This window comes from Glycine max, chromosome 4 (assembly GCF_000004515.6).
Source record: "Glycine max cultivar Williams 82 chromosome 4, Glycine_max_v4.0, whole genome shotgun sequence".
NCBI classification, from domain to species: domain Eukaryota; kingdom Viridiplantae; phylum Streptophyta; class Magnoliopsida; order Fabales; family Fabaceae; genus Glycine; species Glycine max.
In genome coordinates, this window is record NC_016091.4 from 7572379 (window position 1) to 7586874 (window position 14496).

The window sequence follows — 14496 nt, forward strand, 5'->3', positions numbered from 1 at the left end:
TTCTCTTTTTTTAACATGCAGAAAATCTCCTAACTTTTTACTATTTGTTACACTGATACCCGATCCTTTAACATCGTCAGTTCTCTTAACCCCTCACATAATGTGTCCAACGCATGTCTTATAATGAAATATTTTTTTATCTAACATACAAAATACCCTTGTCTTCTTTGTGAGTACTAATTAAAGGGATTTGAGTTTGAAAAAAAAAATGCAGCAACAAGAAGTTCAAACAAATCAAGAACTCTTGACACCATCCAAATTTAAGAACCCTTCGTGAAAGCATTTATAATTAATTCACACTAACAAAACCTTCTTGCGGTTGAAACTATAACATATGAAAAAAAAATGATAATCAAAGATTTACATTAGCACAAAACGCACTCCCACATTAATCTTACGCACAAAATGCAACGCCCCACCAGATTCTATAAAGACATTATTCTATAGGGTAAATAGTCATTTTTATTCATTAATGTGTAATTCGTTGCTAAATATGTCCTTGAAAAATAAAAATGTAAAATTTCGTTTATGAAAGTGTAAAAAGTGTGATAAATATATGATGTTAACCCGTCAGTTACCATTAATAAAATAGCGTGACAACGAGGGACAAATTTGTCAGTAAAATGATTGTCAACGTGCTAGCATCAAGACATATTTGTAATAATATTTTTTTTACTTTTTGTTTTTCCACTTCGTTGACAATGTATTCTGAAAGATGAAAATACAAAATTTAGTCCCCGAAAGTATAAAAAGTACGTTAAATATATTCGGACATTAATAATGAATTATATATGAGAAAAGATAGGAAAAAATGGGATTAAAAAACAGTAAAATACATCTTTAAGATTTGAACTCTTATATTTTGATTATCTATCTATTTATACATCTATCAAATTGTTAATTAGTTTTTTAATTAATCAATATAATTACTTATTTTCCAAAATCAAATAAATTTTTTTAGTTTTATGAGATATGAAATAATTTTAAAGATTAAAAGTGAGAAATTTAGTAGAAATTTGATAAAATTATAAGATATAAGATAATGTTTTTTTAACAATAAAGATTAAAGTTTGACAAAGAAATTAAAAATAATAAAAATATATACATTAAAAGGCAATTTTAAAAATATATTACATAAGTACTAAACAAATAGGAGTAGTAAATAATAATAATAATAATAATTATTCATAATCTATTATAAATATTTGTGCACTTTTAATACTTTCTGGGACTAAATTTTGCATTTCCATATTTTAGGGACGCATTTGTCAGCGGGTGAGAAGACAAAAAGTAAAAAAAAAATATTATGACAAATATGCCCTTATTTTGAACATGCACGCAATCATTTTAGTGACAAATTTATTCCTCTATGTCATGACTATTTTATTAACGGTGATGGATGTATTTATCCATGTATATATAAAAAAAATCCTAAAAGCCTGAAGCCTTGTTACGATTATGCATCCGCATGACTCATCGAGAAGCAAAAGCATCAGTTTGGGGTCCTTTTCCAAACTATTTACCAAAAAGGGACTGTTTTGAAACTATTTACCAAGAGGGTCTATATTTATTTGCATTGCGCCAAAGACAGGGGCGCAATTCAACGAGGAGCTGACATGTGGTATTCAGTTGTTGTGCCAAAAGCTTTGCGCAATGGGTTGTTACAGCTGCAGTGGCACAACCACTTTTGGTCATCAGCATAGGTACAGGGTAGGGCGCAGGTGCTGTACAGGGAACGGTGGTGCAAGTACGCACGTGAGGGTGTTGCGCCAACCCTTCTGGTGCAATACTCCTTACTCCTTCCCCCTCACTTCCCTCACTTGCAGCAAACACCCCCCCTCTTCCAGCAGCTTCCTTCTTCCCGGTAAGTATTTTTTGCTCCCTTCCATCCCAACTTGCTCTCTCTCTCTCTCTTGTAGTTTGTTTTGTCTCTCATAATAATTTTATTTCATATTTTTTATTATTACTAATGACACTTACATATATTAAAATATGTGATATTATGTGTATATTTAAAATATTTAATGAGTATGGCATGTTCAGGGGCACGTTAGCCCCCCTCAATTTTTTCAATTTGTTTTTTTATTGTTAGATATAATACTAACGTTATAAAATTAAAAGTTAAATATAATTTTACCTTATGACATGCATGATTCCCCATAACACATTTTTACTTTATTTTTAATTTTATTTCACTTCTAGAGAGCCTAGGGAAAATTACGTTTGTATCTCTGCATTTTTTATAAAATAAAATACAATAAAAGAGAAAGATAAATAGAAAATGAGAAGAAAAAAAGTGATAAAAAGGGAGTAGTGGATAGTGTTTAGAATAATTAATGGGTAAAAAAAAAATAATTAATGGTGTAAAATAATTGTGGCAAAGTGTGGAGACCAAATAAAATTATTCTCATTATATATTGTTATAGATACAAAGGAAAATGAGTCTTCACACGGATGCATTATTATATATGGACGGAGAATTAATTGACATCAAATGCTAGTTATTTAGAGATAGATAATTAATGTTTTAGTTTGTCCAATATATAAAATAATTATTTATTTTATATAATTAAAATTTATAATAAATAAATATTTTTTAATATATAAATTATATTATTATTAAATTTCATAATAAATAAATATTTTAAACTTGTAAATTATATTTTAAATTTATGATAAATAATTTATATTAAGATAAGGTTATTTATAATTATTGATATTTAAAAAAACTATTGAAATTCAATTTAGAAATAAAGATAAAAAATAGATCAAAAGAGATAAAAAGTTAAAAAAAATCTAAAAAATACTTTTGTTTTTATAAAAAAGAAATGTAAAAACACTCTTGTAAAAAAGTCCTTATTCTCGTTTAACATGACTATTTTGATTTATATATAAAGATGACATTTGATACATGTTATGATAATGGAAAAATTAATAGAAAAAAATTATAAATAAGTGTAGTTTGTAACCAAACGATTTTATTAACCTTTTTGGTTTAGAAATTTATTTGGAATATTAGTTTTTTACAATTTTTTGTAATATATGATATTGTAATTTTTTTAAGCTGTTATGTAACTTAATTATTATATGTGAGATTGTAAATGAAATTTTTAAATTGTTTGTGATATTTGTTGTTATTAATAAGGTTTTAAATAAATTTAATTATGTTTGTAATATGTAGTGTATTTGATATGGCATGTTCATCATCCTCCTCATCAACTTTTGATGTGGTATGTGAATCACATGACAATGATGTGTTGTGGATGCAAAAACAACATGTGTCCCAACATCAATAATGTCATCAATAATTTTCATTAACAATAATAACATAAAAAAATAATACAAATTAATAAATATATTACTGATTTTCACCTCACAGAAGAAATATCAACAAAGTTGTAATGCAAAGAGAAAAAAAAATTGGAGAGATGCGAAAATACAATATCAACAAAGCTGTAATACAGAGAGAAAGAAAATTGGAGAGATGCGAAAATAGACCAGAAAGTGTATCTGGATAGAAGGGAAACGAGGATTTATATAGACATGTATTACACCAGCAGTAATGACTTAATACGTTGTACTTAGGTAATTTGAGCAAAGGATTGTTCCAACTAATATGGCACAATACCTTTAGCGCAATACAAATAAAAACAAACCCGTCTTCGAGATCTCTCAATGTCTTCCAATTCCTATTGTTGACAAAAACTTCTTTTCAACCCAATAGTTCGTACACTGTAAATTCCTATGGTTGAACCGATGCAGAATCCAATGAATCAAAACCTCTTCAGTTCCCTTAACGTCCATCTTCTGTTTGCGCAAATGTTAGAATACACATTGATCCTATTCCCCCACAACTTAATAAGATAAATAAAACTCCTTCCAACCAAAACCATTCCTCACGGGTTCAGCTTTTACTCCAGCTATGAAAAAGAACCCCACAAAACCCAATCTGGGTTCTCGCACCCCAACACATCGACCCATCAATGTTCTTGAACAGCGCCTCGACGACAGTCGATGGCGGCGGTGTAGTGGGCAGCGAGGTGGCTGCAGGTGGTGTCGATGATGGTGGAAACGAGCAGCGAACACGCAATCACGCATGAAGCTTTAGAGAGGAACCCAGGCTCAACCATTGGCAAATGATGGGATTGGACTTCAGTTTGGATAATTTAACTAAGGGCAGTTTTGGGTTTTAATAATAATAAAAATGCATAACATTTGTTGTAAATTAATTTTAAAAATAAACAATAACTTAACACCTTTGCATAGGGGGTGCCAAAGAAATTTGTTTTAAACTAATTAGTAAAAATTTGCTCTTAATTAGTAAAAATTTCAGAAAGTGTTGGTTTAATTTGCTCTTAAAATTAACTTATATACTAGAACTAAAAAAGAATTTATATACTTCATTTTTATAAAACTTCTTTCATCTAACTAATTTTAAATTAGGATCGGCCAAAAATAATGGATGAGACTTAAGGTAAATTTTTTTAGAATTTTTTTTGCTATAAAAGAAAGTTATTATTTTAGTCAACATATTTACTTTTTCATTATATAAAAAATAATAATAAATAATTTTCTTATGAGAAATCTTTTACAATTTTAAGAAACCTATGTAATACACGAGTTTATATTTTATTTTATTTATTTAAAAATGAAAGATAAAAATAATGGTATAATATTTATATATGGTGTATTTTGAGATAATTAATTGATTAAAACACAATTATGATTCTGTACAAAATCACTTAATCCAATTTAGTTTTTGATTGAAAAAAAGTTGGCAAATAATCTTTCAAGGCTATAAACATGTCGTATTTTTAGATAAATTATCCTGAAAAGATAAAATCATACCATTTAATTCCTAATAAAATCATTAATGACCCAAATTAATACTTAAAAATGTTAATTTAAATAATATCAAAATATGAGAAGTGCTAATATCATATTTATTTTAATATATTTTTCTCTAGTTATAAGTTCTTTTTAAGAAATTTGTTTGTTTCTATAAGAATTTTTTAAATTTTTAAATGTATTAAATATTTTTTTCTATATATTATTATTTAATTATTTTCTCTTCAAACATTAGAGAAACACTTAATTGAATAGAGAGATGAGAAAAAAATAATTTTAAAATGATTATATAAATAATTGATAAATTTAATATGATTAACTAAATTAATTATTTTTTGTACAGATTAAATTAGTTGAGAAAGACCTAAAATCAGGGATTGAGGGAGTAAAATTTATTAAAAGTTGTTAAGTAATAATGAATGAAACTCTTAAGAATAAAATAAAAATATGACCTACAATTTTATTTTATTTTTAGTAAATTCAGTCAATAATAAGAAGTGTTTATCCCATGAAACAGAAAGATTTGACCTCCTGAAATATTTCACATTCATAATTTGTAAAAATTATTTAGAAAATTAGTAAATATCAAATTAAACAATTTTTTCCAACATAAGTACTATTTAGTATTTACCAGATAAAACAGTGAGACAGATTTTATCGTTCAACTTATGGGATGATACTGTTTCATGTTTATCCAAATCTGTTATCATCGAATCCAAAATCAGCGCTTGTAAAACTCGTTTATAAATAAATAAATCACAACGCGGCCATTTCGAAATTCAGCACTGCACTGAGTGTTGTGAAAATCTCTAATGGCCGAATTATCTCTTCCTCAGGATTCTTACTTTCTCGGATTCGACAGTTCCACCCAGTAAGTCCAATTCCCACAATTGCATCACAATTTTTCATTTTCAATTTCATGTAAAATCTGAAATTAAAGTTTCAATTTTTATTGTTTTGAAGGTCGTTAAAGGCCACTGTGTTGGACTCCAACCTCAACATCGTAGCCTCAGAGCTTGTTCATTTCGATTCCGACTTGCCCCATTACAAAACCAAAGATGGGGTGCACAGAGACCCTTCTGGCAATGGCAGAATCGTTTCACCCACTTTGATGTGGGTGGAAGCTCTTGACCTAATTCTTCAAAAGCTTTCAAAATCAAATTTTGATTTTGCCAAGGTTGCTGCTGTTTCTGGCAGTGGCCAACAGCATGGTAGTGTGTATTGGAAGAGTGGCAGTTCTCAGATATTGTCATCATTGGATCCTAAGAAGCCATTGTTGGATCAGCTTGAAAATGCTTTTTCCATTAAGGAATCCCCAATTTGGATGGACAGTAGCACCACTGCTGAGTGTAGGGCTATAGAGAAGGCTTTTGGGGGAGCCTTGGAGTTGGCTCGTGTCACGGGATCACGTGCATATGAGAGGTTTACTGGTCCCCAGATCAAGAAGATATTTGATACTCAGCCAGAAATTTATGACGGCACTGAAAGGATATCGCTTGTTAGCTCCTTCATGGCGTCTCTTTGCGTTGGCGCTTATGCTTCCATTGATCATTCTGATGGTGGAGGCATGAATTTAATGGATTTAAAGGAAAAGGCCTGGTCTAAAGTAGCACTTGAGGTTTATATTGCTATAATTAACTTTAACCTTAACTCTTGTTGAATTGGTTTTTGATGAGTCTCTAAGTGTGGCTGGGGTTTACTGACTAATTATTTTGAAGTTCTTGTTTAACCAATGTATGTGGATTCTAATGGTGGTTGCAGGCAACTGCCCCTGGTTTGGAGTCAAAACTTGGAGAGTTAGCCCCTGCCTATGCTGTTGCTGGAAATATTGCTCCATATTTTGTAGAGAGGTTTATTGGACATTTTTCCCCACTTATTTCTCTTTTGGAATATGAGAAAAATTAAGATTGATTGTTATAAGCTAATGTACTATATGCAATGCTATCAATTTCCAATGAATTTTATATTTCACCAACTAGATTCCCAACAAAATCAAGTCAACACTTGGGTAACATACAACATAGGACCTAGAGAGCCAAATAATATATGCTGGAGTTGATGTTTGTTTGTACAATGAGAATATGCCTATTTTGAAATTTGAAATAATTATTGATACTTTGTCAATTTGATATTCACCACCCACATAATTGCCTTCCTACTCCAATTATCTCCCACATGTCATGGCTTAGATATAATTTCTTATAAAATATAATTCTGTATAATCCGTATTTTCTGTTTCATTTTTTTTTTTTTTGGTCAGACCTCTGAAGCTATCTATATGCTATCTATATGCAATACGTGTCAACAAATATTGTGTTATAAGGATATAAAATCTCTCCTCAACCCTTTGCTGGCCAAAATGGTCTCATGTTGTCTTGTGAGTTATGACATATTGAATGTATAGTGAAATCTTTATTTAAGTTACAATATAAAACTGTTATGGTTATTTTTTATCTACTTATTTTTTGCATGAGTTGCGCCAAAAGTACTTAGATAATTAGATTGATGGCTAATGTTTATTTATTTTGTTAGGTATAACTTTAACAAGGATTGCTTAGTTGTTCAATGGTCAGGAGACAATCCGAATAGTGTGGCAGGTGCCATAATTTCTTCATTAACATATTCTATCATTTACCTCAGATTTTGTATATTCTTTCTAGTGCAATTTAAATATATACTTTTGTCATAGTTTGAATGATGAAATCAACCCCCTCCCTCCTGGGAAAACAGGAAAATCCAAAACTCCATTCCTATGGTGTTAGTTGCTGAGTACCATCTTTATCCAACAAATTTTCATATTGTCTATATTTTCCCTGCTCATCTAAAAAATTAACCATTTTGGATCTGCAGGTTTGACCCTAAATATTCCAGGAGATCTCGCCATCAGCCTTGGCACTAGTGATACTGTAGGTTAAGATACATAGTGTTAAGTTTGTTGGTCTTTCCAAATTTCATAGTGTTACCTTGGGAATGACAGCAGCTGCATGCCTGCATGTATTACCAATGAAAGAATAGTAACTATTCTATAATTAAATCCCATTTTATGCTCTCTATTCTAGTATTGAAGCTATATTTTTAAGAAATTGTTTATTAACACCTTTGCTTTTAGTTGTAATTTCATTCTGGCTTATCTCAGGTATTTATGATCACTAAAGATCCTAATCCAGGATTAGAGGGACATGTCTTCCCCAATCCAGTTGATGCAGAAGGTTACATGGTAATGCTGGTATACAAAAATGGATCCCTTACCCGAGAAGGTACTGTTGTTGTGACTCTTTGTTCGAACTTATATCGTTTGCTTATAAACCGATATAAATGGTTTTTGTAGTTTCTAACTCTGGGCTCTATTTCAAATGCCAGATGTGCGCAACTGTTATGCAAACAAATCTTGGGATGTTTTCAATAAATTTTTGCAGCAAACACAGCCTTTAAATGGTAGGGTATCACAAACTCTTCCTATGTTATCCACTCTCCTTTCTCACAGTGTTTTTCATTAATAGGTGGAAAGTTAGGTTTCTACTACAAGGAGCATGAAATTCTACCTCCTCTTCCAGGTGGCTGTTTAATTTTTGCTCTAATAAAGTACTTACTGACAATAAGGTGACTTTGCCTCAAGAAGTTACTGACTAATTTTTTTGTTTCAGTTGGTTTCCACCGCTATATCATAGAAAATTTCTCAGACACACCAGATGGACTGAAGGAACAGGAAATGGAGGAGTTTGATCCTCCATCTGAGGTTAGGAATCAAGTGGTAATTCCTTGAGGTAGTTGAAATCCTAAATAAAAACATTTTTATTGATCAATAAGCTAAATTACAGGTCCGGGCATTAATTGAGGGTCAATTTCTCTCAATGCGGGCTCATGCTGAAAGATTTGGAATGCCTTCTCCCCCAAAGAGAATTATAGCTACTGGTGGAGCATCAGCGAATCATTGCATCCTTAGTGCAATAGCTTCAATTTTTGGCTGTGATGTCTATACAGTTCAAAGACCTGGTAGGCAAAAGTTGTCAACCTCAGCTCTACCCACTTATACTCATGTCACTTTGTAATGTTTAGATACCTCCGAATTCTTTCCTATTCCTTTCAAATATTCCTATAATGAAATATGAACAAAAAGTGTGCGCTTCTCTTTAAACAAGATTTGATCTAAGTTGTTCAGTTTTAAGTTTACACTACATGTCACGCAGAGTTTTTCTTTTTTCTAAACGTCATGTATATCAATATTTCTATTGCAAATACTTTTTTTATTTGTAAAATTGTGATTTTGTTCTTCTCCTTGTTTTTAAGTGATAAACTAAACTAATTAAGTAAAAAAAAATTCTTCAATTTGGTGACAGATTCAGCTTCACTTGGAGCTGCATTGAGAGCTGCTCATGGCTGGCTCTGCAACAAGAAGGGCGGGTTTTTACCGATATCTGATATGTACGTGGACAAATTGGAGAAAACGTCCCTGAGCTGCAAACTTTCAGTGAGTGCTGGAGATCATGAATTGGTTTCCAAGTATGCCACCCTCATGAAAAAGAGAATTGAAATAGAGAATCGGCTCGTTCAAAAGCTTGGACGCTTTTGAAACATCTAACCTGCTGTTTCTCTCTGAATTCTTACATTGAGTTGGCTGTGAAATGTGAATAAAATAAAGTGAATCAGAGAAGATTAAGCATTACTTTCAAGTTTGAGTTAGAAATTTTTTTTTACTAATATTGCTGCCAGAAGGGACGGATCAATGACACATGCCCTCCTAAAATCCAATCTTTTTTTAAGACTAAAATATGTGTTTTTATTCCAGCAAAATATTCAAAGTTCATTTTTAGTCCTCTAAAAAATTCTATTCGTTTTTGGTTGTCGGAAAATTATAGTGTTATTTTTTGGCTTCAAACTAAGTTTAGATAAATCCGAGCATACATCTATGATGAATGTGCACCTAAGCTGGTTTATTAACCAATTAGACGCCAACAGGTGTTAAAATTCTACTCCTTCTCTCTGTTCTTCCTTTCTTCCCTCCACCTTCCCCTGAATGGCCACACCCCTTGCCCACGCCCTCGTCATTCAGATCTGGCCGGAGGAAGGATATTAGGGCTTCCATTCGTTCGCCGTAGTTTAAGATCGACGGGCACTGATGCACGAGAACGCGTCGTGGAGGCAGGTGGCGAGAAGGGTGTGAGATTTGGAGAGATGAAACAAAATCTGTGTTTGGGAATTAGAGGTAAGAAAGACAATTGAGGCGTTGGATCAGCTTAAGGGAATGCCTTCTCGCGGAAATGTTGAACCTGGGAAGATTTATTTGTGTTGTTCTGTTCAAGGGTATTATTGTGTTTGGAATGAATAGGGTCCTTTGTTATTTTGTGCCCATCTTTTGGCTTTGCTTGAAACTTTAGTGTACTTTTTTTTTTGCATGAGATTAGATTTATGGAAATGGCAATGGTGCCAAGGTTGGATGTTTGGCGTTTGGTGATGGGGGTGGTTGGGTTTGATCAAAAACTTGATATGGATTGTTTTGATTTGAGGATCTGGGTTTGGTGAGAAGGGGTTGTTTGGCTGGTGAGGTAATTATTTTTTTTCCACCCAATTTGTGGCAGCTTTTAATTGCCACAAATTGTGCTTTTCATTTTTTTTTAAAAAAAAATCTGTAATTTGAATGATTTTTAATTTCCAGAAATCATATCTTAAAATTAAAATTTAAAATATATAATATAAGTTTGGATTTGTTCAAATTTAGTTTCAAACAAAATATAATATAATATAATTTTACAAAGACGAAAAAATAGAAAAAAAATTATAAGAATTAAAAATGAATTTTGAGCATTTTGTAGAGAAAAAGATATATTTCAGTTTTTTTTAATAATGATGACCAATTAGTAATGTTTAGTCATTTTTACGTACGTAATGTTCTGAACTTTGGCCCATATTATCAATGATTGAATAAATTTAATTTTAAGTCTGTGCATGCTAACTACCCGACAAAATACACCTAGTCAAAATGATAATAACATGGCCAGCGTCAACTGCCTGGAATGTGTTGAATGTAAGATTCCTTTGCCAAACTAATTGGATTTTTTTTAGAGTAAAATGCTAATTATGAAATTTGAACTTATAACTTCACATAAACTTTAAATTTGATATATATGACTTTAAGTTTGAACTTTAAACTTCACATGAATTTATAACTTAAACAAAAATTTTACAAGTCTTTCGCCATATATATATATATATATATATATATATATATATATATATATATATATATATGCGCGCGTGTGACTTTAAAAATTCTTGAAAATATAAATTTGTATTATTGTTTATCGATTATTACTTTCGGTCCTGACAATAAGTGCTTCGTCCAACAACATATTTTTTCATCCGTTGAGAACTTACATTAGAAGTTAAAACACGTGTTCACCTTTTTGTTTTTTTATGTCTGTTTCTTCTGTCCCCTGAATAGGGAAAAACAAAGGAAAAGATAAAATAGTATATATTTATTGTGTATAACTTTTACTATTTTATTATTTTATTATATCTGGTTTTATTTAGCTATAGGCTGGGCGCATATATGAAAGGCCAAGTAAAAGGAAGGGATAGTGTATTTTTGTATATTTTAAGATTTCTTTAGACACACGTTTCAGGCAATTATTAAATTAATAAAGTTCATACCGGTTATTAAATTAATAAAGTTCATACCGGTTATTAAATTAATAAAGTTCATTCACAGGTTCAGTAGTCCAATCAGAATTAAACTGTTGTTGATACAATTACATCTACATTAAATGACAAGCCAACAAGAAAATTATAAAATAAACAGGTTAAAAAAATATATTAACATATGTCCTACAAAATAAAAATAATAAATTTTAACGAACATGGATCTAATTTGATATTAAACCTATAATTGGTTAAATAATAATACACACATGGATCTCTGTAAAAATATATAAACCTACATTTGTTTAAAAAAGCCTAAGTGGTTTTAACTATTTGTTGGAAAGTCCAGATGTTGAATTGGTGAAAAGTAATTTTTAGTTTCAATGTAGTATAGTTTTGTGTTCCTTTTGATAATTCATGTTCGAAGTTTAGTTTACAACATTATAAATTAAACATAACGATAGAAGACCCTCCAAATGGCATTTCTTTCTACCGTCTGTCTTCAGAATTGAGAACCCAAATAAAATGAGTTTTGCCACTAATTCTTCACAAAGATGGCACGAGCAGACCCCCATTTTCTCAAACATTAGCAACAATTAATTAAACGATGCATCACCAAAACACCGAAGAGACAAGACCGAAAATATTGGTAATAGAAGGGAACAGATATATAGAAACTTCTGTGCTATACATAGCACATATATTTGATAACAATCATCATTCAAAAACCACACATGTCCGACAGAAGACGAAAAAGTAGACATCAAACACACGATATTTCAGACACTCTAATAATCATCATCTCCTTCACCATCATCATCTCCATCACCAGACTCGGCACCAACCTCCTCATAATCCTTCTCAAGAGCAGCAAGGTCCTCACGAGCCTCTGAGAACTCACCCTCTTCCATACCTTCACCCACATACCAGTGCACGAAGGCCCTCTTCGCATACATGAGGTCAAACTTATGATCAATCCTGGAGAACACTTCAGCCACACTAGTGGAGTTCGAAATCATGCACACAGCCCTCTGCACCTTGGCAAGGTCACCTCCAGGAACAACAGTAGGAGGCTGATAGTTTATACCACACTTGAACCCAGTGGGGCACCAATCCACAAACTGGATGGTTCTCTTGGTCTTGATGGTGGCCACAGCAGCATTCACATCCTTGGGCACGACATCGCCCCGGTACATCAAACAACACGCCATGTACTTGCCGTGGCGAGGGTCACACTTTGCCATCATGGAGGATGGCTCGAAGGCACTGTTGGTGATCTCAGCAACGGAAAGCTGCTCATGGTATGCTTTCTCGGCAGAGATAACAGGGGCATACGAGGAAAGCATGAAATGGATCCTTGGGTAAGGAACCAAGTTGGTTTGAAACTCAGTCACATCAACATTCAGTGCTCCATCAAACCTCAAAGAGGCAGTGAGGGATGATATCACCTACAAAAATTTTAAATTTTAAATTAGACAAAATCAAACACCAAATGAAATTCCAATTCCAAACAGATTAAGATTCAGTTCATCGTAACAATCAGATTTTAATGTGTTTTATTTAGATTTATCGATATTAGTAGTAAGCCACCCGAATTACAAACTATGGGAATGCATGGAGAAATACATTACATGAAATCCAGATTCATTCGAATTTGAATTTTTAAGTCGAATACACACACATTCATAAAGTGTGTAACCCAAAATCTTCACATTAAAATCTTATTAAAATCAGATTTCAATCACGCATTTAAACCTAACCATTTCTATGTTTAAGTAACGGTTAAAATTAACGACTGAAAATTCGGTTATGAAAAAGGTTTGACTGTATACCTGGGAAACGAGACGGTTCAGGTTGGTGTAGGTAGGGCGTTCGATGTCAAGAGATCTCCTGCAAATGTCGTAGATTGCCTCGTTGTCGAGAAGCACAGCAACATCGGTGTGTTCGAGGAGAGAATGCGTTGAAAGGACGCTGTTGTAGGGTTCCACGACCGAGGTCGAAACCTGAGGGGATGGATAAACGGTGAAACCGAGCTTTGACTTTTTTCCATAGTCAACGGAGAGACGCTCCAAGAGAAGCGAGCCCAAGCCAGAACCGGTGCCGCCACCGACGGCGTTGAAGACGAGGAAACCCTGGAGACCGGTGCAGTTGTCGGCGAGCTTTCGGATCCTGTCGAGGCAGAGATCGACGATCTCCTTCCCGATGGTGTAGTGGCCACGCGCGAAGTTGTTGGCGGCGTCTTCCTTGCCGCTGATCAGCTGCTCCGGGTGGAAGAGCTGCCGGTACGCACCGGTTCGGACTTCGTCGATCACGGTGGGTTCAAGATCCACGAAGACGGCGCGGGGCACGTGCTTTCCGGCGCCGGTCTCGCTGAAAAATGTGTTGAAGGCGTCGTCTCCTCCGCCAACGGTCTTGTCACTCGGCATCTGTCCATCGGGCTGAACACAAAAAAAAAAAAAAGAACATTAAAACCCAAGCCCAAGCCCAGGCCGAAGCCCAAACTGAAACCTAATAAAATCATTTGAAACCATACCTGAATGCCGTGTTCAAGGCAATAGAGTTCCCAGCAGGCGTTTCCAACCTGGATACCGGCCTGGCCAATGTGGATCGAAATGCACTCTCTCATTTTCTCGGCAAAGAAAAGAAAACCCTAGAAACGAATGGAATGAATAAAAGGGTATGAGAAGTTTTGGGCGGCGTTTATGAAGACGCCTTTTCCCGTTCGATTGTGAGTCTGTCACCATTGTTGTTGGGGGTTATATATGCGCAGAAATGAGGGTGGCTAAATTTGAAATGTGGGGTTGGAAATTTACTAGGGTTGGGTTAACCCTGGTTTGACAACTAGGATCGAAACAAAAGGGATTTTAGTTTTGATTTTTGAATGTTACCTTTATGGCCCATTTTCCCAGCCTGGATTCCTGCTTTTCCCTCACTACTATACTATCCGTTGCGCCATTTTGAATTTTGATTTCACTTTCATCCGTGTCCCAGAAATTCCAAGAGTGCCATTGC

The 14496-nt window shown here is 33.3% G+C and overlaps 2 protein-coding genes across 2 annotated transcripts; one reads left to right on the forward strand and one right to left on the reverse strand.

Moving 5' to 3' along the window:
- The first annotated feature begins 5605 nt into the window (after positions 1 to 5605).
- On the forward strand, positions 5606 to 9698 carry LOC100778495 (xylulose kinase 2). The gene is made up of 11 exons (NM_001371968.1): positions 5606 to 5719; positions 5812 to 6466; positions 6610 to 6698; positions 7381 to 7445; positions 7699 to 7754; positions 7985 to 8105; positions 8209 to 8283; positions 8349 to 8402; positions 8493 to 8584; positions 8667 to 8841; positions 9186 to 9698. Exons 1-11 carry the CDS (start codon positions 5661 to 5663, stop codon positions 9416 to 9418), a joined length of 1674 nt encoding a protein of 557 aa, NP_001358897.1. The 5' UTR covers positions 5606 to 5660; the 3' UTR covers positions 9419 to 9698.
- A 2455-nt stretch (positions 9699 to 12153) lies between these two features.
- On the reverse strand, positions 12154 to 14231 carry LOC100779027 (tubulin alpha-1 chain). Its single transcript, XM_003522683.5, has 3 exons — positions 14018 to 14231; positions 13317 to 13922; positions 12154 to 12932 (listed from the first exon to the last, which is right to left on the reverse strand). The coding sequence occupies exons 1-3, from the start codon at positions 14108 to 14110 to the stop codon at positions 12273 to 12275; spliced, it is 1359 nt and encodes a 452-aa protein (XP_003522731.1). The 5' UTR covers positions 14111 to 14231; the 3' UTR covers positions 12154 to 12272.
- Positions 14232 to 14496: the final 265 nt, after the last annotated feature.